Source organism: Sphaeramia orbicularis, chromosome 3 (genome assembly GCF_902148855.1).
Source record: "Sphaeramia orbicularis chromosome 3, fSphaOr1.1, whole genome shotgun sequence".
NCBI lineage: Eukaryota > Metazoa > Chordata > Actinopteri > Kurtiformes > Apogonidae > Sphaeramia > Sphaeramia orbicularis.
The window spans coordinates 59,257,493-59,283,992 of record NC_043959.1 but is presented as its reverse complement, the minus strand read 5'-3'; the positions used below and the strand labels follow the sequence as shown (position 1 = coordinate 59,283,992).

General features: G+C 37.3%; 1 protein-coding gene across 1 annotated transcript in view; it reads right to left on the bottom strand.

Moving 5' to 3' along the window:
- Nucleotides 1-4,172: 4,172 nt before the first annotated feature.
- The window catches only part of LOC115412373 (USP6 N-terminal-like protein), a 28,985-nt gene continuing 6,657 nt past the window's right edge, over nt 4,173-26,500 (bottom strand). The window contains exons 2-14 of the mRNA XM_030124866.1: nt 24,577-24,650; nt 20,883-20,968; nt 20,749-20,788; nt 17,401-17,481; nt 15,170-15,277; nt 13,468-13,577; nt 10,548-10,596; nt 9,305-9,425; nt 9,081-9,175; nt 8,923-8,988; nt 8,140-8,239; nt 7,249-7,401; nt 4,173-6,514 (exon numbers count right to left, since the gene is read on the bottom strand). Of these exons, the coding sequence (XP_029980726.1) occupies nt 5,880-6,514; nt 7,249-7,401; nt 8,140-8,239; nt 8,923-8,988; nt 9,081-9,175; nt 9,305-9,425; nt 10,548-10,596; nt 13,468-13,577; nt 15,170-15,277; nt 17,401-17,481; nt 20,749-20,788; nt 20,883-20,968; nt 24,577-24,642 (1,710 nt within the window). The 5' untranslated portion in view covers nt 24,643-24,650 and the 3' untranslated portion in view covers nt 4,173-5,879. The remainder of the gene's footprint in view (nt 6,515-7,248; nt 7,402-8,139; nt 8,240-8,922; nt 8,989-9,080; nt 9,176-9,304; nt 9,426-10,547; nt 10,597-13,467; nt 13,578-15,169; nt 15,278-17,400; nt 17,482-20,748; nt 20,789-20,882; nt 20,969-24,576; nt 24,651-26,500) is intronic.

Below are 26,500 nucleotides of genomic sequence, written 5' to 3'. Positions count from 1 at the left end.
AAATGTATATACATGTGTACGTCGCCTCAGGTGTGAATGAATTAAGGTGCAGACCATAAACTGTTCCAGAATAAAGCCCTGTTAAGAACTTAGGATTCTTACCACTGACAAACTAAGGTAGAGGGCTTTGAAATTGAAACATGTTGTGTTGAATTTGTTTTAATAGCATAATGCAGTAATAAAAGATTAACGCAGGCCAATCACAAAACAAGTTTTCTGACTAAAATTGACCAAGTATTCTACAGCATAATACTTGTAGTCATATATTTATGTGTTTTATTTGATTTAATCTTGTGCCTTTTGTGACTGTTCACTCTGCAGGCTGATGATGAAGCCTTCCAAGGATCCATCGAGGACACCATGGTAGGAATAATACATTGTCAGACCAGGAGATGCCACCAGTAAACCAGAGGACATCGGGGTTGTCCTTGAAGGCCAGATGGTACTGCAGGATCTGGACAATGTTGTAATGTTGTTGGGCTTAATGTATGCTTTGAACCTCAGCTACCCCACTGAACTGAAGTATACCTTTGAAGTGCTCCAGAAAGTTGTGATGGAGCTCGACAGTGACACTCTCTCTAAGAAAGCCCAAGTTTTCCAAAACAAACTGTATCAGTGAGCTGTTGCCAGATATGACATGGGTGAGACAACAGTTCACCGTGTTTGCTCCTTGGAATACAGAACATTGTTGCTCTTTGATTGCATTGATGATGCTTTGAACACTGACAGAACTCACTTGCACTGCCTTTATTTTTGCTACATCATATTTAGTTCAAAAATGGGGAGCCTTGCGTGGAGCATTGCTTAGCTTTAACACTTCTGAACCCCAGTCTACCATGTTAGTCCGTTGGAATATGGACTGTTTATTGCACTAGTACTGGACTGAAATGTTGCAACTCACATATTGCCACATTACTTTCATGTATGTTTTTGGTAATATTTGTTTATTACGTGTGCTTACAAATTGGACGTCAGAAGTGTTGGTGTTACTCTGACTGTTGTTTTTTTGCTCCACGCTCTTTATAACAGTTGTTGACATTGTAAAGGGAAAGGCTACTTTGTTGTGATTATTGCCATTTGTTTTTGTCGGCACATACCCCAGTGTGGTACATTGTTACCTCCGCCAAGGAGGTTCTGTTTTTGCCGGCGTTGGTTCGTCTGTTTGTCTGTCTGTGTGCAAGATAACTGAAAAAGTTATGGACGGATTTGGATGAAAATTTCAGGAAATGTTGATACTGGCACAAGGAACAAATGATTAAATTTTGGTGGTGGTTGGGGATGGGGGGGCCATGGGGGCCCACTGATCTGCCTTGGCGGAGGTCTGCGCTCTCCGAGTGCTTTTCTAGTTTATTGATGTTTTGTTTTCAGTAGGAAGCTGGTTTAACGACAGACAGTACTTTGTTGTAATAAGTGATGTGTCCATACATTCATGCATATATTTACACAGACATTCATACTGTTAAAAACTCCACTTCCTGGTTGGGGAGGGGCAGGACCTCACCTCACCTATCAGGCCACACCCAACCCTTTAAGAGGAAGGATCAGGCCCAGCCCATCCTCTTTTTCCCTTTGTTTGACGTAGAGCATGCGGCCTGAAGAAGAATCACTTAAATGCACAGACTGGATGGATGCATACCTGAGTGAGTTATTTTGTGTTATTGTTAGTTGAATGTCCTTGAACATGTTTCGAATTGTTTTAGTAATACAGTTATTGTTTCCCTTTGTTTAAGATTTAAAATCATCTCATCCAAATCATCCTACCCATGTCATCATCTGAACTGTCCCACCTGTAAGTAATCTGCTTGAAGAGAAAATAAAGCATTATAAACGGAATCCCTGACCAGTTATCATATCTGACCGTATGCCAATGAAGAAGTTTTAATTATTCCAACACAAATCAGCCCTTCAACCTCAGCCTTCATAGTTTTTACACATACCTTAGATTTTTTTTTTTTCTGTCTCTCATTAGGAAGATGTTTTAAGGACAGACGCTACTTTGTTTGAATAAGTGATGTGTCTTTATACATTTACATACATGTACACATTCAGACTGTTGTGGACCATTCTTTATTGGTGTTTTGTGGTCATTGTTAATTCATGTTTTGTTTTCATTAGGAAGCTGTTCTAAGTACAGAAAGTAATGCATCATTGGCATTAAAAAAAAGCCATTCATCGGCTCTGGTTGTATTTTCTGGTGTCATGGAACCAAAAACTGGATTTGCATTTCAGTGTTGAAGTTGTTTTATTCTTTGACAAAATACAGTTTTTCTTGTTGTCAAAAGAAATGTTTTTCTCCTGGCCTCATTTGTTTTGAAAATGTTATGTTAGTAATTTTGGTTGCTGGTTAGGCTGCATTAATTTATTTGAATAAATCCATGTATAGAAATAGCTTTATGTATGATGGATACACAAAGTATGCAGAAGCTCTATAACTTTATAATGTGAGACCTATTTAAACAAATGAAGTTGATGTAAGAAAACACTGTAAATACTTTATATAAAAAATTCATGTTGCTTTAACAGATTGTAATTGAATACAGTAAAAATAAAGTGATGTTGATCTACAGAGGGTAATTGAACATACTATACATAAAGAAGTCATGTTGGTTTAACATAGGTTAGTTTTGTATACATGACATAAAAGAAGACATTTAAATTTATGTAAAAATAAGTTATGTTATTTAAACAAATAAGAATTGAGTATACATTACCAAACAATATTTATTTGTGTTAACATAAATTTATTATGTGCAACTGATACACATATTTTTTCATGTAAATTGAACAGACTTTTTTTTTCAGTGTAGTTGAAAGTATGAAAAAGTTTAAGTTGAATGGAATTAAATCACTAAGTTTTAGTCATGACCCCACCTTTTTATCTTCGCATTGCATTGTGGGTATTGGGCATGTTGTTGAAAATGTGTTATTTTTATGTGCAGGGGTTCAGCGGGGTTGTGGTGTTCGTGTTAATTTGGACTGAATGTGTGTATGGCAGTGTTTATTGGCCTTTTTGTGTTTGTTTTGGTATTTTTGTAGAGCTGCACCATGAGTCTGAGCCAGAGGAAGAACAGTGGCTTTCCTGTTCATCCATTCTCATTGTTTTAAATGGAAATCTTAAGGTTTTATGAGATTAGAAGCATTTCCTATACTGGCAAATAACATTTAGCAAATTTCCATTCATGCTATAATGTATTAAGTTGAATAATGTCATACCTGTTATGGGGAGGAGTAGGAATAGGAGCAGGATTTTGAGTTTGACCTCATAAAAGGTTTTTTAGTCAATGATGAATTAAGCTGACTGCAGTTGAGAAAATTAGTCAGTGTAACCTAAAATGCTGAGTTGAATGGTTGGATAGTGGGGTTGATTTTACAACAGATTTAAAGTACAAATAACTTGTCTTTTAGTGTTTTCTACTTAATAGTTTAAGTTCAATACTTTTAGCATTAAAATTGAACCTACTTAAACCAACTGATTAGTCGATCATTACTCAAATCATTTAAGTGCAATCACTTGCCTCAAATTTTTGGAGTAAACTCTACTTATCCGGACTTACAGTGAAGAGGATTGTTTTAACCTCCTCAGACCCAGATATGGGCATTCTGTCCTCATTTGTGGACAAGAGTTTCACAACTTTATACAAAAAAAAAGAAAAGAAAACTGTCCACCACAAAGGACATTCCATACAAATTTTAAAAACTGCATCTGAAAAAAACGGTTGCATCATGATGTTTCCAATATAGGCACTGATTGAATAAAAAACAAAAAAGCTGGTACTTTGCTGACATTTCCTGGGTCCCAGGAGTTTAAGGGGACCTAGTCTGATGACCTGTTAAACCCAGAGTAAACACTGTGCTGTAGTTTCAGTGGAAAGTACCCCCACCCCAAAGTACGAACAGAGCGGAGGATTAGTGAATGATGGGTAATGATTTGATCAGTCCTGCCCTTTTCCTCTTTCATCTGAGACTTACTAAACTTAATATTTTACAATAAACTCAACTGAGTGGCATGTTTTACTGGCAGGTGCTATATTTTATTCTATTTTTGTATCACACTGTGAACTATGGAGACATTTTTCTCACTCAAAGTAGTTTCATCTAACAACAAATATCCAGTGCATGAAAAAGAAAAAGCAGATAATGACACACAGAAGAAAGTGAGCACAGAGAATGAGCATTTTCCTCATTATTTATTTAAATGATTTACTAACTATCAAAACTGTGAATAGGTCATTTTCTGTTAACTATTTAATTAACTATTAAAGTCGGAGATACAATCATTCAACACGTGTAAATAATACTTTAAGAGTTTTAGAATTAAACTACAGTCAAATGTCTGAAAATATCCACAGATTTCAGGTTAAATGGAACTCAATGCTTCTGATTCTTTGTTGTATGAATTCATTGAAAAGTTTCAAATCACGTCTCTTTCCTGGATCTAAACACAGACATGCTTTCACTAATCCGACCACTAGATGTCAGCATTCCACTATGTCTAACCGCAGAGCTGAAGAAAGTGTTTTCCAACCACTGCTCATATCTAATACTTCTACATCTCATCCTTCTCTGAGGTTAAATATTAAAGCACAAAGAGCGATTCATGACCTGAACATCTCTGTAAGAGGAGAAACAATAAATTACTGAGCTATAAAACACACGAAAAGAAGATGAACAGAGTGTACAATCAGCAGTGAGCCAGCTCACCATGTCCTGTTCTTCTGCTTCTGCACAGTCAGATTCACTGACCTTAACTTGCAAACATGAAGAACCGAAGCCGATCCACGTAAGGCATCAAGACGTAGTACAAAAAATAAAACTGGAACTCTGCTAGCAAACATTTTACAAAAGCTGACTGAGCCAACGACTATACAAAACTACAAAAGTGATTCTGGTATTGAAGGAGTGAAAGAAGCCTCACAGATCTGTTTCAAAGCTGTTTGATCTGTTTAAAGCTGACAAACATTTTCAGAAAATCGTCTCACTGAGGCTTATGTAAAGTCACCAGTTGGAGGCATCACTGCAGTTTGTCTTCTGGATATCTGAGAACTCCAACTCCTCATGTTTCATGTCTTCCTGCTGTAGTAGAGTTTGTCACTCTGATTTCTGTTTACATCAACTAATCAGGTTTTTAACGGGTAAATCTGCTACTTCATAAAAGATCTAAACTTACTAAATTCATCCACTGAATGACACATTAAACTATTGAAACTGTTGAATTCGTCCTAATATATCACACTAATGCATCAGACACAAGTCGATACTGGTTCTAGATTTAACACTTATTGCTTGGCACTGATAATATGACTGATACATACAGTATATCATACTTGACTTTTATAATAACCTGAACCCACCTGGTTTATTTAACAATACCTTTGAGGTGTTTTTACATGAACTAAAAAGTCCTGTGCTTGTTTTTCGGCTCAGAGCCTCCTGTCCTTTAAACACCAGTCTGTCTGTCAGCTGTGTGTCCTTCCTGCTAACGTTTTACACAGAAAGAGAATTATCAATTACTTCAAGGTGCAAACAAATGCACCATCACTGAAACATTACAAGACAAGAGTTATTGTTTATGCTCTACACATCAGGACTCACTAGATTTAGCTCCATCATTTAGTTCAAAAAGAGTTGTTGAGGCCGTCTGTCTGTCTGTCTGTCTGTCTGTCTGTCAAAGTCTAAGTCCTGCATGTTCCAGAGGACTCCCATCTCTAACCCTTAGGTTTGTACCATGCAAACCTTTTACATAATCCTTCTGAAAGACAGAAAAACTCACAGCAACAATTAAATAACCTTTTTAGTTGTAAACCTGGAGGTCCTTTCACTGTCACCAATAAAGTGGAAGGCGATCAGCTGACTCATCAGCTGACTATTGTTGTGTTGTCTCATGACGTCTCTGTGTGTGGAGTCTCCTCTGAATCTGGACTTGTGTCTTGGTTCAGGTTCCTCTTGGGGGACAGAGCTGAGGCCTGATTCAGCAGCTGAACCACGTACTGGTCCTCGGCCCTCTCTGCTGCCATCAGACTCTCAGATTGAGACAGACCAGGACCGGGACAGGCCACCTGTGTTACAGGTGCTGAAACGGTCCGAGGGACCCTGCAGTAAGGGGCTGCAGGAGGGTCAGCTGAAGACTCTGGTCCTGTAGGACCTGCTGCTTCAGGGCCCTCCTGTTCCCTCCTGTCTTCAGGGACCTCTGTGACTCCTGACTGGCTGTCTGGAGGCTGGTACGGTGGAGGACCTGTGAGAGGGGAGCCATCAGGAGAGGGTGGGACCGGGTTATGGATGATGACAGGATCTGGGGAAGGCAGCGGGGGTTCATCCTCCTCCACAGGGTCTAGATCTCTGGGGTCCTTGGAGGGGCTCTGGTCTGGGGAGATGGAGTCTGGTTGGTGGGGGGTGATGTGGAGGCTCAGACCAGCTCTGCTGGCTGAGGACTGCCTCCCTCTGGGAGGCTGGACAGGACTTAGAAGAACAGGTGGCTCCTGACCCAGAGGCCTCCGAGGTAACTCATCTGATTTCCCTAAAGACAAACCAGAAGCAGAAGCAGAATCAGAACCAGAATCAGCAGTGTGATGGAACAGCTTATCAGAACGTCCTCCCTAATGTGACTGGTTCAGTGCTCAGTGAGACTCAGACTACAGGTCTAGGATGAACCAAAATCCTCTCCTCTGGTTATGTTCAGATCAGTGATTCATGACAAGACAAATAGATTGAAGGTATTTTCAAAGCACCGTCTGCAACATCCTGAGAACCTGCCAGTTCACATCAATCACTCTTACATACATTCTAGGTGCCAGCTTCTCAGCCCTATTTTCCCTCGGCCACACAGGCTGCAGGGTATTGTCGTCAGTTGGTTGTCCATCCATCCAAAAACTTTGCCATGCACTGATAATTCAGACCACTGGGGGCAGTAGTGCACCTGATAAGTGAGGCCAAGGGTTTTCAAGTGTGCACCTTTCTATATGGGTTTCATTTGGAGTATTTGTGTATTTGTATTTCATTTGTGTGAGAAAAGTCAGAGTTATTTACTACAGTTGTATTTTTAATGCTGATGAAATAGGCAGAACACAAAAGGAGACCATGAAACCATTCATGTGGTTTAATGGTTGTGTCATACAAACTGACGAGGCCAAAAGTCTTCAGTTTTGACCAGCTGGTTGTTGAAACCACTCGTGTGTCAATCATTCTAAAAGGTCAAAGCTTCATCTCAGGGTGAATCTTCAGTTTGAACTGGGATTTAATGTAAGCAGTTACCTGGAGGAGGAAGGTCCAGCTTCATCTTCTTCAATTCAGTCATGGCAGCCTGAAGCTGCTCGATGATGACATCATCACTGTAGAAGAACGTCTGAGCAATCCTCTCCTGCAGGAAGTCCCTGAGCTCCTCCAGAGACATCTTCAACAGACGCTCTGCACACACAAACACATACTTACACACAGATCACATACTGGCCTGTTATCGATCAGATGGAACTACATATGCAGAAGAGCTTTATGGTCTTTTCTTGGATCACTGGCTCAACATATCTAACATTTCCTGTGTGAAGAGATCTAAAGCCTACTGTCGTCCCTATTCTGCACTTACATTCTGCTCATTAGGGCGTAACAGCAACAGAGGTCATGGTTTGGTTCACACTACAGTTGGACTCACTTCATTAAAAAAAAGAAAAACACATGTGACTAGGGTGCACCGATCAGCTGGAGCCAAGGGGAGCGTGGCAAGATGTTCATTTGCAACTTCAACAGGTACTGCACACTGCACCTGTATTTACAGCTCTACACAAACTGTAATGTCATGAAAAACAATGTTGTTTTTAATATTTCAAAAAAATCTGAATTACATGCCAGTTCCTTTTCTAAATCACACAGAAGGTTAACACTGACATAGTCACCCTTTTGAGTCTGTGCCACAAAATTTACATGAAACATGTTTGTATACAGTACGTCAGTGGGTAAATTTCAGATTTAAAAATGTCTGAAACATGACCAGGATTCAGGCACAGCCACAAAATCTGCTCTGATTAGTAGAATAATCGTAGTGGTGCTGCTATATGTGAGTATCGGCCAGTCAACCACAAGTGTAATTCAAGTCCACATATTTACTAAATTCTTCTTTCGTCTGTGACGCACACATGACACTGTCCTTACTCTTGTGAACTTTGAGGATGGTGTAGGACATGGCCGTCAGCAGCCTCTCCCCCTCCAGGATGAAAATGTCCCACAGTCGAAGTGTCAGCGTGAACGGCGTCTGCAGAAACAACAGATCAAAGGTCAGCACAGGTCACATCCATGTCAGTGAAGTGAGTCTGGCTGGAGTCAGGACGTTCGCTTGGTTCAGTCCCAGACCTCAGAGGCCCACAGGAACCTGAGAGGCCTACAGGAGGACCAAGATGTGCTGACAGTGTGTAAACAGTGCCAGCCCTCCACCGCAGGACTGTGGGCCTCATGGGTGAGACTAGCAGCCGCTTACATATATTAATGCTTGTGCAGCAGCACACAGCTCAAATATCATCAGAACCACTTAGTTCACAGTTGAACTATTGTATGAAGGAAAATTCTCATGATTATAGCTCATTTCTTTTACTTTTTTAGTGGGGCAGTTGTAGTGTAAATTAGTTACTGTTCAATCCAATATTACCAACCCTAGTGCATATGGAACTGTTAGGTGTGTGTCCATAGTGTTTATTCTGTCACTAAATACTGTGTTTGCATCAACATTAGATGCTAATGTTAGCTTAGCTCAGCAAATAAAAGAATGCTTCTGTTATAACTCAGACTGTATAGTGGTGGATTTAAGGTGGAATTATGTAAGGGACTGAAGACGTCATCACTCTACCTCTACTGAAACATGTGAAGGATCAGGAGGAAAAACAGAAGACAGACAGTGTTTGAGGGTTTATTTGGACATGTGAGTGTCAGATGGTTTCTCACCCTGTCGATGAAGCACTGCAGGAACCATTTAGTGCTGTAAATCCCTGCAGACATCTGTTCTTTATCCTACAGACAGACAGAACAATAATCTATGAATTCAACAACAGTAAACTACAACATGGTGCCTGTACTGTCCTTGTTGAAAAGGTGTATCTCACCAGATGTTTCTTCAGTTTGGGGATGAGTTTGGAAATAACCTGGTCATGATGCGTCTGAAAACGCTGAAGTTTGGGAAACCCAGGAACAAAAAACCCTGGAGAAGGAAAAGGGCGTAGGTTTTTTTTAAAATTTCAGTCAGCACTAATAACAGAACAGAATGGCTCTTATTCCACTGTGTGTCTTCATGCTGCCGCCAGGAGCTGCGTGACAGATCAGTTCTCACCATGCATGGCGTGTTTCTGATTGGTCAGCAGCTGTGACAGGGCCCAGAAGGCGTCCTCCTCGTTCATGAACATGAGCAGCAGGGCAGCGATCTGACTCATCCCCTGACAGTAACTCACCTCCTGAAGCAGACACAGCAGGGGAGGCTGAGGCTGGCATTTTGTTTATTTTCAGTGTTTCTTCATAAAACTGTGAATGTGGCACTTGAATACAAATAAACAAACATTTTAACAGGCTTAATTCCCTGAAACAAGGGGAAAATATACCAGCCAATTATTTTTTTTTCTGAGAACTGGTAATCAGTGAAACTAGTAAGCTACATTTGGAATCAAAGTAAAACTGAATTTTTGAAAAAAATCTGTTTTAAGTTTTAAATTAACATTAAATTGTAATGTGACGCCTTTAAACTGACTCTCAAATCCAATCCCAAAGTTCAACTCACTAATATTATTATTAATATTCATTATAATAACATTGTCTCTTTTCACATTGGATGAATTATCAGCAAATACATAAGTAAATAAATATTATTTTCTAGAAAATATTCTTGACATGTAACCAGTCAGATATTGTTGAAGACCACAGAATGGAAATAACAGATGCACCTTCACCAGAGCCAAAAAAGAGCATTTTTAAAGCCATTCACTTTATGAGGGAAAAAATAAAAATATCAAACATGTTGAATATTGGATCTAAAAATCAGCCCAACTGCTAATCAGTTTATCTATATTCTGAAAATTAGATATAAAAAATACATTATTATTACACTAATTCAAAAAAAAAGACATGTCTGCAGAACATCAGTATTGGTCATTATCTGACTTATTGGATGGCACTAGAAAAATCAAAATGACACTTCACCAATGAATGTGAATGAGTGAATGTGTTTTCATTTAAGGACAGTGTGATGAGACGCTGAAAGATTTTGAAAATCGTTTTTATATAGATTATTATAGATGATGGTAAACAAAAATAGCAAAAAAAATAAAACAAACACAAAATAAGAAACTTTTAGCCTAGAATATTACAATCAACACATCTCTAAAAGGAACAAATGTTCTATTTCTCGCCACTGTCACCAATCACAAGTGTTTGCTCCTGGAGGATTCTGTTGGGTTTCTGTAAACTTGATTTGATTTTGATTTGTTTTGATAAAGCACTTTGTGACCCTGTCTGTGAAAAGTGCTCTATAAATAAAAATTTACCTACTTACTTACTTTTTATTTGTAAACAGAGACACTTACTGTGTTGTAGACAGAATACGCTGAGAGGACATGGAAGAGCGACTGTTGTCTGTAAAGAGGAGACAGGGAGCAAAAGGATGAGAATATGTGAAGTAACAGATACAAGTGAATGATGTCACACTGTCACTTATATTTGTTCTGCTCTTTCAGGGAAAAAGTGGAGGAGAAATATTGAACACAGAGAGAACAGCCCGTCACTTCTGCTGCTTGGACACTGTTGTTGTAACTGGTTTCATTTTGTTGAACTACAGTAAATGCTGAGGGGGTTTGTGGTCCCAGACTTTCCACTGCGGCTCCCCAACAGGCCTGCGGTCTATTAAACTGTCAGTGACATCACCCTGTTACAGGCTCAGGTTCCAAACAAACCCACCGCCATCCAACAGCCTGCCTCCACCCACCTCCTCATATACCTCCTCCCACCTCTGCTCAAGTTCAACAGGGGGTCACAGATCAAACGGATACAGTTGGAAAAATCCTGTGATTTTAACCTGAAGAAGAAAGGCTCCTTCTGAAGACCAACTGGTCACAGGTCATCTGTACATTTAGGGAATGAACTGTGGAGGAAGTACTAGGCCAACAGTTCAACCGATGGCAGGAGGTTTTTACTGACATCAAGACAAAGGTTTTTAAATGTTCTTTAAAACCCGCCTTTAGATTATATTGATGGATTGTATAAAATATGCATAGAGAGGCCCTTTCCTATACGTGCTATGTGCTCCATGGGACCACACTTCAGAAGTAATCGTGTCACTGTACATATGTGACGTTTCAATCTATAAGGAATTTTTACAAGACTGTTTGTGTCAAAGATGATAGAGAAATATCAAGTTTTGTGTTGAACAGCTCAACTGACTCTATTTCTGATTGTACATGACACACGTCACCAAAACGGCTGCCAGACACGGTCACTTTCAGATGTGTCATTCTTAAAACTAAGTATTTTAAGTCTAATACTTAAACTATTTATCAGTAAACTGCAACTTTCTTAACTTAAAATTATCTTTTAAATGGGTAAACATCATATGTATAAATGATGCATAATTGAACCAGGATCAAAAAATAGGACCAATGTCCCTGTATCTCACTGCCACGTTTGATCAACAATCAATAACAAGTTGAATTTGAGGTTGTCAGGTTCTGGCGCTGTGGTAGAGTCCTGTGGTCTGGATGAAGATCAATCTCCTAATAGAAGTGGGTGGTACTTCCACTGGAGGAAAACTCAACTAATGAAATAAAAGTCCATATATGACTTCCTATCAGTACTCAGTAGAAACTATTTTGATATCTCTAACCATTTCCATGTTATACGCCATAAAATATGGACCATTATAAGTAAAGGACAAATTTTTAATACTTCAAAAATTCATCAAAAATCCAAAATCTAAATTTCTCAAAATTGTGAACAAACTTTGTAGACACTGTCCCGAGGAAGCAACATATACAATTTGAAATAAATCCAACCAGTACTTTCATCAGAGAAGATGTGTGAAAAAATTGCTCGCTAAGATGACGACAAACACGAAGATGGCGCCGGACACAGCGCCTTCACAACAGCACATGGCTGATCAGCTGGTGAAATAAAAATACCTCCTCTCTTAGATTTTTTTTCTCAATTAATGTCCTATGGCACAAAAACAGATGTGTCAAGACCAAGGTTATAATAGTTTTGGATTTTTCATTATAGTTTAGTTTTATTTAGTTTTGACTTTTTTTTGTCTAATTCTGTTAGTTTTAATTAGTTTTTAGAGCAAGTTTGCTAGTTTTTATTAGTTTTTGTTATTTTCTAAATGCTTAGTTTTAGTTTAGTTTTACTTTTTTTTATCTCTTTTCTCTTCTTCTCTGTCGTCGTATTCAAATAAATCCCAGACAGGACTCTGCTGCTTTCTCCCAACTTTAGTCTCCATGTTTCCAGGTAGAGTGAGGACCAGAAGACGACTGGAAACCACAAGTGACCAACTGGTCCGTTTAATATCATACGGTGCCGCCAGCTAAAATTGCTTGAGGGAAATAAATCGATTTCATATCAATCCAACATTGACTAAGATGAAAACTAAGGGAATTTTATCCATAATTTTTAACCATTTTAGTTAGTTTTGTAAACACACAAGACAGTTTCAGTTAGTTATGTTTTTTTTCTTTTAATTATAGTTTTTATTTATTTCAGTTAATGAAAATGTTTTTACAACTCTAGTTTTCGTCATTTCGTTAGTTTTCGTTAATGATAATAACCTTGGTCTGCACTTTGGTCCTCTACTGGTTTGTGGACTGCGGATTTGGACTCATGGTGGGTATCTGGTCAATCCCATCTTGGTTTTTTAAAGTCAGTAGCAGATCCAATAAGAAAAGAAGTTTGAAGGAGTACAGAAACTGTCCAAGCTAATGCTAGTTCACTGAAAACACCAACTACACTGTTAAGTAACAAATGGCTCCAGGTCATGTCAGCTGGTGGATACACATTAACACATACAGTTAGTGTGACGTCTAACCACAGTAGAGCTGTACATTTCATCCAATAAACAATAAAAATACAAAACCTCATTGTACAGTTGCACAAAAAGGGAAATGAATTATTATTAATACTAATACAACTAAAGCCATTCTTGTACTAGACTGTAAACAAGTATCTGTGCTGTAAAGTTGGGCATATTTAACAGTTCACAAGCTTTATAGCTGTAAGAAACACAATAAACCTTATTACTGTGATGTAAATTTCACTGTATTATTTATTTAAAACTATGAAACATACATACATTATCAGTTTAATATTATAGTGTTTTGTATTAAACTTGAACTTTATCAATGTCAAAGAAAAGAAGAAGCAGAAGTTATTCTGCCCCATGTTTTTGAACATCTACAAAATGAGCGATAAATCTGTTGAACAGCAGTTTCATGTGTGAAATCAGCTCAGCGTGACACCTACTTAACCCCGAAGCGATCCATGAACATGATGTGTTTTCTGAAAGTCCTGTTGATGTCCAGGTCAATCTGCTTGATCTCAGAGGAGTAGAGTCTGGCCTGCTCCTTCATTTTCTGACAGGAAACACACAGGTCAATTCATCTGTGACAAATAATTAACTTATTTAAAATACTGAGAGGAGACAGACTCAAGGTTTTAAAACAGAAAGTGGAAAGTTGAGTTAAAATAAATGTCACAGAACACGATTTAGTGATTAGAATCACTGAATTCATACAACTGTAGATACATAACTTTAGCAGTTATACCCCCCCCCCCCCCCCCCCCCGACTGAATAACCACCACCCTCAGTTTATACAACAACCTCAGTGTAATAATCACAACTCATGCATGTTTTGTTTTGTTTTGTTTTTTTTATAATTTTACCTATATCAATTATATGTCGTACATATTTCTTCCATCTATAGTATAGAGTTGGCTTTTTGTATATTTTAGTACCACGTTTAGTATTTTAATTTTATATATAGTCAATATTTTTTGGTATAATTTGTATGATTTTTTTTACAGTCTATACCAGGGGTGGCCAACTCTGGTCCTGGAGAGCCACTATCCTGCATGTTTTAGATCGAGCATTATTCCAACACACCTGATTCAGATGATAAGCCTATCATCCAGCTCTGCAGAAGTCTGATAACGACCGTCAGGTGTGTTGGAAGAGGGAAACATCTAAAACATGCAGGATAGTGGCTCTGTAGGACCAGGGTTGGCCACCCCTGGTCTATACAGTCTTTTTGCACTTCAAGTATTTGCTGCTTAAATGAAACGGAGCTGCTGAACTGATTACACTGGTCAACAATAAATTTATTGTTTAAGTTTTTTGAGCTGATTTAGGATCATTTTGGTGTGCTGAATCCAAAAATCACATTCATTTTGCTCAATCAGGTCAACTTTCTGAACTATGCTACATATTGGCTTTTTACCATTTTTGCTTACATTTATGGGCATTTTCACATCATATGATACAAAATTCTTTCATATTTCTTGCAACAAACGAGTTCTGAAGATTTTACTTTTGCCAATTTATGATTGTTTTTTTTAATATTACAGGTGAATGAAATGGCTTCGACTAGAAGATCTTGCAAAAATAAGCCTGACATATTCTGCTCCATCTGCAGTGAATACACCATTGTACCTAACAGGAATCAAGTTACAAGTTTCATAAAGTGTGCTTACCAATCTTATTTTGGTATTAAACTTGGTGACCATGATAAAGTTTACAAAAATGTAATCAATTTTGTGAGAAGATCAAATTTAAAAAAAAAAAAATCAAATTAGCAAAAAAACCTGACCTGATTGAGAAAAACAGATGTCATTTTTGGATTTAGCGGTGCAAAATGGTCCTAATTCAGTTGAAAAAACCTAGACAATGTGCAAAAAACATTTTTTTGTAACCCAGTGTTATTATTGTTCCTGTAACAGTGACAATAAAGTCCTATTCTATTCTATTCTATTCTATTCTATTCTATCCTAGTCTAGTCTATTCTATTCTATTCTATTCTATTCTATTCTATTCTAGTCTAGTCTACTCTAGTCTGGTCTAGTGGGGGGGCTTCAGGGCTTTGATGCATTTATAAATCATGAAATGTGTTCAATCTAAATGCCTCCAGATAAGTGCATCATGTACAGTCATGGTCGTATGAGCGTTAACCTCGTATTTTCCCTCGTTGTCCTTCTTGGCCCTTTCCACATCCAACATCAGGGCCCACGCTCGGCCTCTCAGCTGCAGGGGGATGCCCTTATACACCCGCTTCACCATCTGACGACACAGAGTAGAGGAGACTAAGGAAAGTGAGCACTGTGAGTCACTGGAAACTGTGAACGCCTACTGACCGCCTACGACCGTGTTCACAGGAACAAAGTAAAAGGTTTTCACCTTTACTGAGCATATTCACTCAACAGAGGAGCTACAAAGAGTAAGCGAAGGATATGAATTAACAGGCTACCGGGGAGAATAGCTAGTGTTATCTACCAGTACTGTATGGACAGCAAGAATACAAGAGTTTTACGAAAACAGCCACAAATGAGCCAGGATTTCAGTTTTCTAATTTTCAAAGTTTATGGCATTTCTGGTGTTACAAGCTTGTGAAAAATATAAAGTTGAGGCGTTCTCTCAATACAATACAATACAATGTTAATTTATTCACACTTCATTTGAAAGAGACAGTTACAGTCTGCACAAACTGAAAGCAGCAATCTGATGGAAATATAATAGCGTTTGTAGTGAATGCTAATTTGCAATACCTGTCCCTTTTATGAGACTTAAAAGTTAAAAGTAAAGTGAGAAAAAAAAAACTGAGTGGAGCAAAAAATCATCAAGCTAAAAATAAAACTGAAGCAGGATCCAGAAAAAGTGCAGAATTTTGCTATGAACTATGCTATGTGCTGCTACTCACACTGGTGTATGAATGTGTGGGAATGTTCGGTGGTGGTCGGGGGGGCCATAAGCGCAGATTGGCAGCCACGCTTCCATCAGTCTGCCCCAGGGCGGCTGTGGTTACATATGTAGTTTACCACCACCAGAGGGAGAATGTGAGAGTGAATGAAGAATGGATCCACTATGTGTGCACTTTGAGTATGCATTCATAGAAAAGCGCTATATAAAATCTAATCCATTATTATTATTATTATTATTATTATTATTATTATTATTATTATTATTATTATTATTATTATGGTAATATACAGTATGAACAGTAAAACTAAAAAATAAAACTGGAATAAGTTCAACCAGTGTGTAGTGTGTAGTATATATGGATATGGTTATAGGAGCCAGACTCATTTGACAAAGACAGAAATTCTCTGCCATTCCTGTGTGCATGGTTCAACTATTTTTGTGTCAAAGGAGTCTGGTGGCTTTGAGGAAAGTGATATAAAGCCTGTGTTTGTCAGGTTTTAGCAGTGTATTAAGATGATTTGTGATAATATAACAAATAACCTCTGCAGCCTCAACAAGAGGGTAAATACCTCTGTGTGTGTTTTTGCTCTTTCTTCAAGATACTAAAGCTGATGCTAAAGCTAATGCACAAGATGTATTTGGTATGTTAGCATTTGCAGGTTTTAGCACACAATGTTAGTATAGTAGTAATAAAAGCAGTCATGTAATGAATTAACTAATCACAACATAATAGAGCGTCACTCCTGCTGATCCCATAAAAACACTAAGTATAAAATATAGTAAACTGCTACTTAAATCAATATTTTTAAAAAAAATTATATCTGAATAAAAATGACATTGCTATTTAAATTTGAAATAAAAGACAAAAACATGAAAATGCATGGGGTGAACCTCACCACATATACTGTGTAAAGTTCCAGGACTGCATGTTTTCTGATTTGATTTAGTCAAAATATTTGTGGATGTTCGAGCGGTGTTTTCCTACTCCTGGAACAGAATCTAGATGTTCTGGTTTCACTTCACTTCTCTTTTCACATGTGGGCAGAGGTTTTTTTCTTTCAAAATATCTTTCAGATTGACTCATATGTCAAGACCATGTGAGAATCGGCTGGAAAGTCAACTTGTGACCGACCGGTTCGACTCCCTGGACAAGCGGAGAGTTGTTGGCGGATGTGCCCTTGAGCAAGACATGTAACTTAGCCCACTGCTCCTAGTACACAGTGTGTGATGCATGCATGAATGATCTAGTGATGGGTTCAATGCAGAAGACGAATTTCAGTGTGTGGTGCACGTGCATGTCTGAACCCTACTGATAAATAACGATTCTTAATTGTTCATATTTGAAGATCACACTAAACTCTGTTGCAGCTGTATCAGACTGAGAGATCATGCAGGAATTCTGGGTAATTATCACCTACCACTAATAATAAAAGTCTTCTCAAATGTTATAAAATCAGGTCTGTGATGTGTGAGTTCTGACTCACCCTGTCGCTGTTCCTGTATTTGTCCCATTTCTTCACCATCTTCAGCCATTTTTCTGCTCGTTCCACCTCCAGCTGCTTTAACTGTGAAACAGGAACACAGTGTGAAACCCCGTCAGCAGCACAGCACACCTGTTCATCCTGCTGCCAGCAGTTTCAGATTTATATCAAATGTCCCGGGTCATTTAATAGGACTGGTTTATCCCCACAGCCATAAGACTACACAACTGTTGTCAGTAAAGCCCCCCCCTGAGTAAACACTCATTGGTGGTTTTTCTCTACCTGTGTTTTTCTCTGTTGTACAGTTGTGTTCAAAATAACAGCAATGGAGGTCGTTTGACAAACTGTCTGCGGACCCCAAACACTGAATTCCAGCTCCAGTCCACTCTGCAGACTGTGAAGCATGGTGGTGCAAGCATCAGGATATGGGGCTGGTTCTCTTACTCTGGTGTCGGGCCTATTTATTACATACCAGGGATCATTAGGCCTGTAACGGTACACGTACCGAACCAAACCGTTTCGATACACAGCTGTTCGGTTCGGTGCACAGCTGTACTGAAACGGCACAGTATGATGAGAAAAAGAAAAAGGAAAGAAAGACGTCGTTCGATGCGGAACTTTAAATCTGCGCAAGTTTCACACGGACATATGGAAGGACGCACACGTTGACCCAAAATATGAAATAACAGCTGATATAAGGTTAAAAAAAACAAACAAATATGATGTGAACCTGGAAGGAAGAGACTGCAGACCCTCCACCATCAGTCCAGTCCAGTTTGGATCAGTTCAAGTTCAGGTGAAAGACAACAACCAGGAAAGAGACAGTGATAAGACAGACGTTGTTTGGCCCCTAGGAACTACGGTAGTTCTAAAACACTGACACTAGCTCTGTCTGTCTGTCTGTCTGTCTGTCTGTCTGTCTGTCTGTCACGCACACTGTATAATAGAGGAATAAATAGAATGTTGAAAGTATGTAAAGTTTCACAACAGTGTTCGTTACGTTAGTTATGGACCGCACCCCCCGGTATATAACTGGTGCCCCCTTACCCCCCGGCTCCGACAAAAAAAAAAAAAAAATCCCCCGTGCACACAGTCACACAACACAGTTTGTTCTCTGTCCTAAAATAAATAATTTGGTTCATTGTGTTGTCAAAGTTTCTCTTCAGTTTGTTTCAACAGAATACCAGTTTGTCCTCTTGTTAATGTTGCACTTCATGTGGAATTTTTTTATTTTTATGCAGAATGTGAACTGACAGAACTGTAACTAGATTTTTCTTGGGTTTTTTTTCGAAACTACCTTTCAGGGAAAAGTGCAATACTAATGTTTAAAATACATTTAGTAATATTAATAATTTATTTTATTTTCTATTTGATTTGTAGCAGCAGAATTATATTATTCCTGTTTTTCTATATTCTGTTGTCTCCAAAAATTGGGGGAAAAATGTTTAAAAAATTCATAAATGCACTAATAGACATTTTGAGGGGTTTACTTTCTTCCCGTACCGAACCGAAAAAAACTGAACCGTGGCTTTGAAAACCGAAAACGTACTGAACCGAAAATTTTGTGTACCGTTACAGGTCTAGGGATCATAGAACAATTTGCTTATATGAAAATACTTGAAGAGGTCCTGCTGCCTTATGCTGAAGAGGAAATGCCCTTGAAATGGGTGTTTCAACAAGACGACGACCCCAAACACACCAGAAGCCAGCAGCATCTGGGTTCCAGACCAACACAATGAAGCTTATGGAGTGGCCAGCCCAATCCCCGGACCTTAACCCAACAGAAAACTTGTGGGGTGACATTAAAAATGCTGTTTCTGAGGCAAAACCAAGAAATGCAGAGGAAGTGTGGAAGGTTGTTAGATCCTCCTGGGCTGGAATACCTGTTTACAGGTGCAGAAGGTGGTCGACTCCATGCAGCTCAGATGTGAAGCAGTTCTCAAAAACAGAGCTTATACAACTAAATATTAGTTTAGTGATTCACAGGAATGCTAAATCTTAAAGTTTTTTTTCAGTTTATTGAGTAAATATTTGAGTTTGTAATGAAAAATGCACACTGCTATTTTTTTTGAACTGCCCAATATCATTTTTTCCTTCATTTTCTGTAAAGTAATTAAAATATTGATACATTTTTCTTCATGTTTTGATGTAAAATATAATGTGCAGTGTTCCCAATGAATGGAAATAAAAATATTATAAGGATTTTGAGCTTTACTCACATTTTGAAGAACACTGCTATTATTTTGAACACAAATGTATGTTGCTGTTAACTGTGAAATTTTCCCACGCTGGGATAAATAAAGTCTTATCTTATCTTATCTTATCTTATCTTATCTTATCTTATCTTATCTTATCTTATCTTATCTTATCTTATCTTATCTTATCTTATCTTATCTTAACCTCCATGCATGCAGAAAGTCTAATCTAATGGGGAATCAAATACAGAACACCACATTAACCCTTTCATGCATAGTGGTCACTACACTGGACAGTTCTTCTCCAGCTGTTCTCTTGTATATTCATTGGTTTTTGTTTTAGTTCCATATCAGCCAACACAGTGGACACTTACGCATCATCCCATACACTGACATTCATACCATTACTGTAATTTTGGTTACAGTAATGATAAACCTGATCTGCACTAACATGTTTGAGTGTAAATCAATTGTTATTTGTAAGACATAAAAGTTGTTTTTTTTTTTTACCTCCGCCAAGAAGGTTATGTTTTTGCCAGGGTTTGTTTGTTTGTCTGTTTGTCTGTCCGTTAGTGTGCAACATAACTCAAAAAGTTATGGACAGATTTGGATGAAATTTTCAGGGTTTGTTGGAAATGGGATAAGGAAGAAATGATTAAATTTTGGTGGTGATCGGGGGTGGGGGGGCCCACTGATCAGCCTTGGCGGAGGTCTGCGCTCTCCGAGTGCTTCTAGTTTTTTGCATATTATCTCCATGAAGTGAGTAATAACTAGCATTAGAATATGTTAAAATGTGAGAAAACATCAGATTAGCAGGATTAAAATGTTTTTATTTCATTGTTTTCTATCACTTTCTGATATTGGATTTTAAACACGTTTCTTTACTTAAAAAATTAAATGCATGGACATTTTTGTAACTAAAACAAACTCAAGTGCATTTTTTTTTTCATGCCTGAGGAATAAAAACACTCAAGAAAAAAATCTTGACAAAGGTTCTCATAATTCATGCATGAAAGGGTTAAAATAGTGAAGTAAGATGGAGTTTATGTTTATGCTAGTAGAAGAAAAAGGTTCAACCTGTGTAGACAATGACACCAGAGGCTCCGTTATAATATTCTAGCGGGATACACATTTCAGTTATAGTTAGCTTTCTTACCTTCTCTTCATGTGCAGTTGTGACTGGCAGCTCTTCTTCACTGAGAAACAATGAAAGAGAAACAAATCAGTTCAAAGGTGACACCATTTGACACACAAATGCTACAGCGTGCACATAAACCTGCAGAGACTCACTGCATGAAGCCAAAGCGGTCGATGACTTTATAGATGCTGTAGTCTGCATCCTCCCAGGGGTCGATCTCCACCTCACCCTGTCGGCCCTACAAACACACAACATACCACCCTTATACACACAGAATGCAATTTCTGCCACTTGGAGTAACAGAAATGTGATGATTTGATGGATGAAGTGGAGGAGTGACTGTGACTAGCTAATTAGCCGTTACTATATTGTAATGAAGCTGTCCAAAAAATACAGATACTGGGACATTTACCATTTTCAGGTTTAATGTGTTTTAATGGGATTAATTATAAGTGAAAAGTACATGGAGGGTTAAGATCATAGGTCAGTTGCAGATGGAAGTTTCTAATTGAATGTTTTGATCTGAAGGCGGCCTAAATAACAGACTTTGAGCTCTAAGTGGCACCGTCGCAATGATATTTTCTGCATCCAACAAACAAAAAAATCTAAATTACACTGGTCAACAACAAATTTATTGTTTAAGTTTTTTGAGCTGATTTAGGATCATTTTGGTGCTGAATCCAAAAATCACATTCATTTTGCTCAGTCAGGTCAACTTTCTGAACTCTGCTACATATTGGCTTTTTAACATTTTTGCTTACATTTATGGGCATTTTCACATCATAAGATACAAAATTCTGTCATATTTCTTGCAATAAACGAGTTCTGAAGATTTTACTTTTGCCAATTTATGATTAATGGTTTTTTTAATATTACAGGTGAATGAAATGGCTTCGACTAGAAGATCTTGCAAAAATAAGCCTGACGTATTCTGCTCCATCTGCGGTGAATACACCATTGTACCTAACAGGAATCCTGTTAGAAAATTATTTTTATTCTTTTAAAACCTATTTTGGGTGAGAACTATATAAAAAATCAACTGATAAAGTCACAAAAATGTAATCAATTTTGTGAGAAGATCAAATTTTTCCAAATCAAATGAGCAAAAAAACCTGACCTGACTGAGAAAAACAGATGTCATTTTTGGATTTAGCGGTGCAAAATGGTCCTAATTCAGTTGAAAAAACCTAGACAACTTGCAAAAAACATTTTTTTGTAACCCAGTGTTATCAAAATGCATGACAAGTAAATGATGAAGTCACATATATATATACAATGATATATATATCTTCTATTTCTAGCTGAAAAATGACCTGAAATGATTCTTATCAGAGCTTCTAATCAACTTTCAGTCAGCTGACCAGTAGCTCTACTTCTACCCAAAAATACCTGGCCACTAAAGCTCCCAGATTAATGTAATAAAGTACAATATCCTCCTATGATTCGTACATTATTGTGCCAGTGTTTAAATTCATAAATCCACAAGAGAATAAAAGAAATACTCTCTGAACTGGTTTGGCTCTATATGACAAGCATTAACTGTTGGCTGTAGCAACTAAAACTGTAATGACCGACCACAGCAGCTGATCCATTCTAGCATCGACGAAAACTGTTTATATAATCTTAATATATAAGTCAATAATATATAGAACATAGATCTAGTTGCTTTTGTTAAATATTCTAGCTTTAACAAAACTGAATTAATGCTGCAGCTGAAAAAGTGTTACAGGAGCATGGTCACAGTATATAAATATAGACGAGCAGCAGATGTTTTTCATCTGTGAAGCTTTTATCGTGCGTTACTGTTGTGTCTGATCTGGATGTTTGAGTTTCAGATTTCTGCTCATCATTCTGCAATCACACCAAACCACAACATACTATTACACAACCTGTTATTAATGCACTTTGGCAGCACACTCTCATACTCCTACACACTCCTCCACACACACACACACACACACACACACACACACACACACACACACACACACACACACACACACACACACACACACACACACACTGTGTTTATAAGTGCTAAGGGGACATTACACCAACTTATTTAAATTTCCTGGAGATTTCATTTCTATTCTCTAACCTCTAAGTCTAACGCCTACCCTTACCCTAATCACACCCTACATATTTTCACTCCCAACTTATCATATACTGATGCTTATTCAGGGTGTCATATTTCAGTATTTGAGGGGTGGGGTGGGGGGGGTTTGACACAGGGGACACTCTGAAAGAAATCTCCACAATACCATGGTTATGGTGTGGTTTATTTTTGTGTTGTCTCTCTTTTCTTTCTCTTTTGTATTTAAGCCAGTCCCCCCACCCCCAGCCAACCCTTTTTAACATTAACCAAGCTGTTTTTATGCCTAAAATTAACATGAACAGAATGAAATTGAACACAAAATCTCCTGTGTCTAAGTCCACAATGTGTGGTGCTCCACACCACCTGTGACCACCAACCACCTCCTTCTGAGGGTTGTTACTTAACAACATCTCATGGTGAATGTTGTCTTGTGAAACAAAGATATCGTCCACATTGAAAAGGGACGCTATGGAGGTACACAAGGAACTGACAACAGACGCCAAAGGGTCACGACCAAGCAGCAGAATCTGACAAATGGGATGCTTTAAATCAACTACTTACTCTCTGGTCTAGATCTATTTATTTCTTCTATTTTTTTGTTTCTTCATTTTTTGTTTAGTTTATTTACTGTCTCACACCTTATCCCCCCTTATTATGGGTAGTGGCAATTGGGATGGGGGTGTAAATCAGCCCATTACTCCAATATTGGAGCTTTGCTCTGTAAATAGTAACAAAACCCACACTCAGGACATTGCACTAACAATTAATACTGAAAAGACTTCACATTATAGTTGTTACTGTCACCTATACATCCTGCACAGTTTGCCACTGGAATCACTTTTGTGTGTGTGTGTAATATTTTACTTGATTGTTTATATATATACACACACATATATATATATATATATGTATACATACACACACACATATATATATATATATATATATATATATATATATATATATATATATATATATATATATATATATATATATATATATATATATATATTTATATATTTATATATATATATATTTTTTTTTTTATTTATTTATTTTTTAAATTCTTGACTGTTTTACAATTGATGTTTGTATTTTATTTGAGCACCTTACAGAACATAAAACCAAATTTCATTGCACTGTACAATGCTATTCTACATTGACAATAAAGCTTATTCTATTCTATTCTATCCTATTCTATTCTATTCTATTCTATTCTATTCTATTCTATTCTATTCTATATTAACCTAAATCTAATCTAACCCTCAAAGTTTACAATCTATGTTATAAGCAAAATCAACACCTGGCTCTTCTCTTAATAAGAAAAACCAAGTCCTCCTACTGTACTGTATAAAACTGTGTACATGTCCCCATGAGGTAAGTAATATGTGGGCCCCACACTGTAGATTCTGTTTGTCTTCTTTATGCGTCTTGTTTTTTTTTTAAACCACAACCAAGTGAAAAGTCTTCCTCCTACAGATGAATACCACACAACAACAATAAAAGAGCACACAACACTACACTGAACACACACCCCCTCTCACAGCTTCAGCAGTTGGAGCACAACTCAAAGCAGAGAAATCTCTGTTTTTTTCCCACTAATCAGAGAGAAATCACATGATGACAAACAATATTTGTTGACTCAGAGCTTCCCAAAAGTTATTCTCTTTCCATGTTTCCTGTTAGAAGCTGGAAAATGTTTTTTTTTGCAGTGTGTAAGCTCATCACAGCAGTGACTGTCCTGTTCTCACCGCAGCATATTTCAGGATGATGTCAGCTCGTTCCTCTGCTATTAAAGTCTCTATGTCCTTCTTCATGTCAATATCTGCAGAAAAAGACACAAAGAAAAACAACAGGATTCGTCAGCAGATAAGGATTGTTGGATTGTTATTTTAACCCATTATGTCAACAGCATTCACAGTAGGGATGCAACAGTTAATGGATTTGTTGACGGCTTTGAACCCATAGAGACCCAAACAGCCACCGGTGACACAAACTATCTATACATATAAACTGTTTAATACATGTTGATCCACTAATCCTATCAACCCATGTAAATAATACAGTAAAATACAGTCTGTCATCTTTTCATGATCATCAGATATGACCCATTTGGACGTTCAGAGGCTCCGTAGTTACCGTGGAAACACCGTCATCTTCTACAACATTGATTCACCAGTAAAACCCATGGAGTTGGATCAATGACAGAGGATGGAAACACTTGTTTTTACATTCAGGCAGCAAGATCTTTGCTGAAAAAGTAATTTTTTCTTCATTTTTCTCTGTTTTGATAGAATTAACTTTGAATTTACTCTGAGCTTTCATGAACGTCTTCATGATCTGTGAATTAAATATAGGAAAATACATGACTTACACCAAAAAATGCAAAATACAAAAGATAATATTATAAAGAAATTGGTGATAAATCAGTTAAGAAAGGTAGAAACAGAGAAAAATTCATTTGGGAACTGCCACAAAAGTAACACTGGGTCTTTATGGGTTAAATCAATTATCAAGTATTTTGATAATCAATAACTGGTTTGAGTTATTTTTCAAGGAAAACCAAAATTCTCTGATGCCATGACTCTCAATAATCAAATAAGTCATTTAAAGATGTCATCTTGGGCCTTGGGACACACTTTCTCACCATTTTATGACACATTATTGATTAAACAGTTAATCAGTTAATAGAGAAAATAATAAGCAGATTAACTGATAGTTAACATGATCATTCGTTGCAGTCTTTCTTTACAGGTTGTAACTCAAAATCTTGGGAAGATGGAGCGTAATATTTTTCTTGGATTAAGAAAAACAGAGGGATTCTAATTATACATCATTATACTGTGTGTGTATATATATATATATATATATATATATATATATATATATATATATATATATATATATATATATATAATGATGAATTTAGGAAAAATGCAATTATTTTTTCATTATTTTTGGACATGTCATAGATGGAAACAATAATCTCTAGATTAAATGAAAGTCAAAATAACTGTTAATTGCAGCCTTTACACAAACTTACATTATATAGACAGTACTGACATTCAGCACAGCTCTTCATGGATGGGCACTAGATGTTATGTTCTTTATATCAACACATTTGTGAGCTATATCATGTATTTCTCCATATTTTTCTGAAGAAGTGAATTTTAGTTGTAAATATGTAAATTAATCTAAATGTTTAAATGTAAGAAAACATGTCTCATTGTTCTGAAATTATATGAAAACATTTCCTACAACTCATCAAAATGTAATAAAATAATAAATAAAAGTAGGAAATAATGACGTCTGTCTGGTATTAATGAACAGTCACTGTAAAATAATATACAAACAGTTACCCACACACTACCCATGATGCACTGCTCTCCTTGTAAATGACGTATTTACACTGGTATTAACCTCCATTTAACTGACTGTGTTTCTGTCAACTCACATATTTAGACCAATTAAACTTCACATCACGTTTCCACTCAAACTGTACAGTTTCTATAATTTAATCCACACCTTCTCGATCCATGATTTTGACATGATATGTTGACATCCCTGGGCCATTTCTGCACTTATACACACAATCCAGCTGCTTAAACCTCTCAAACAAAGGGATGAAGCTCTTAATCCAGATTAATCTACATTCTCAGTACAGATCCAAATCGA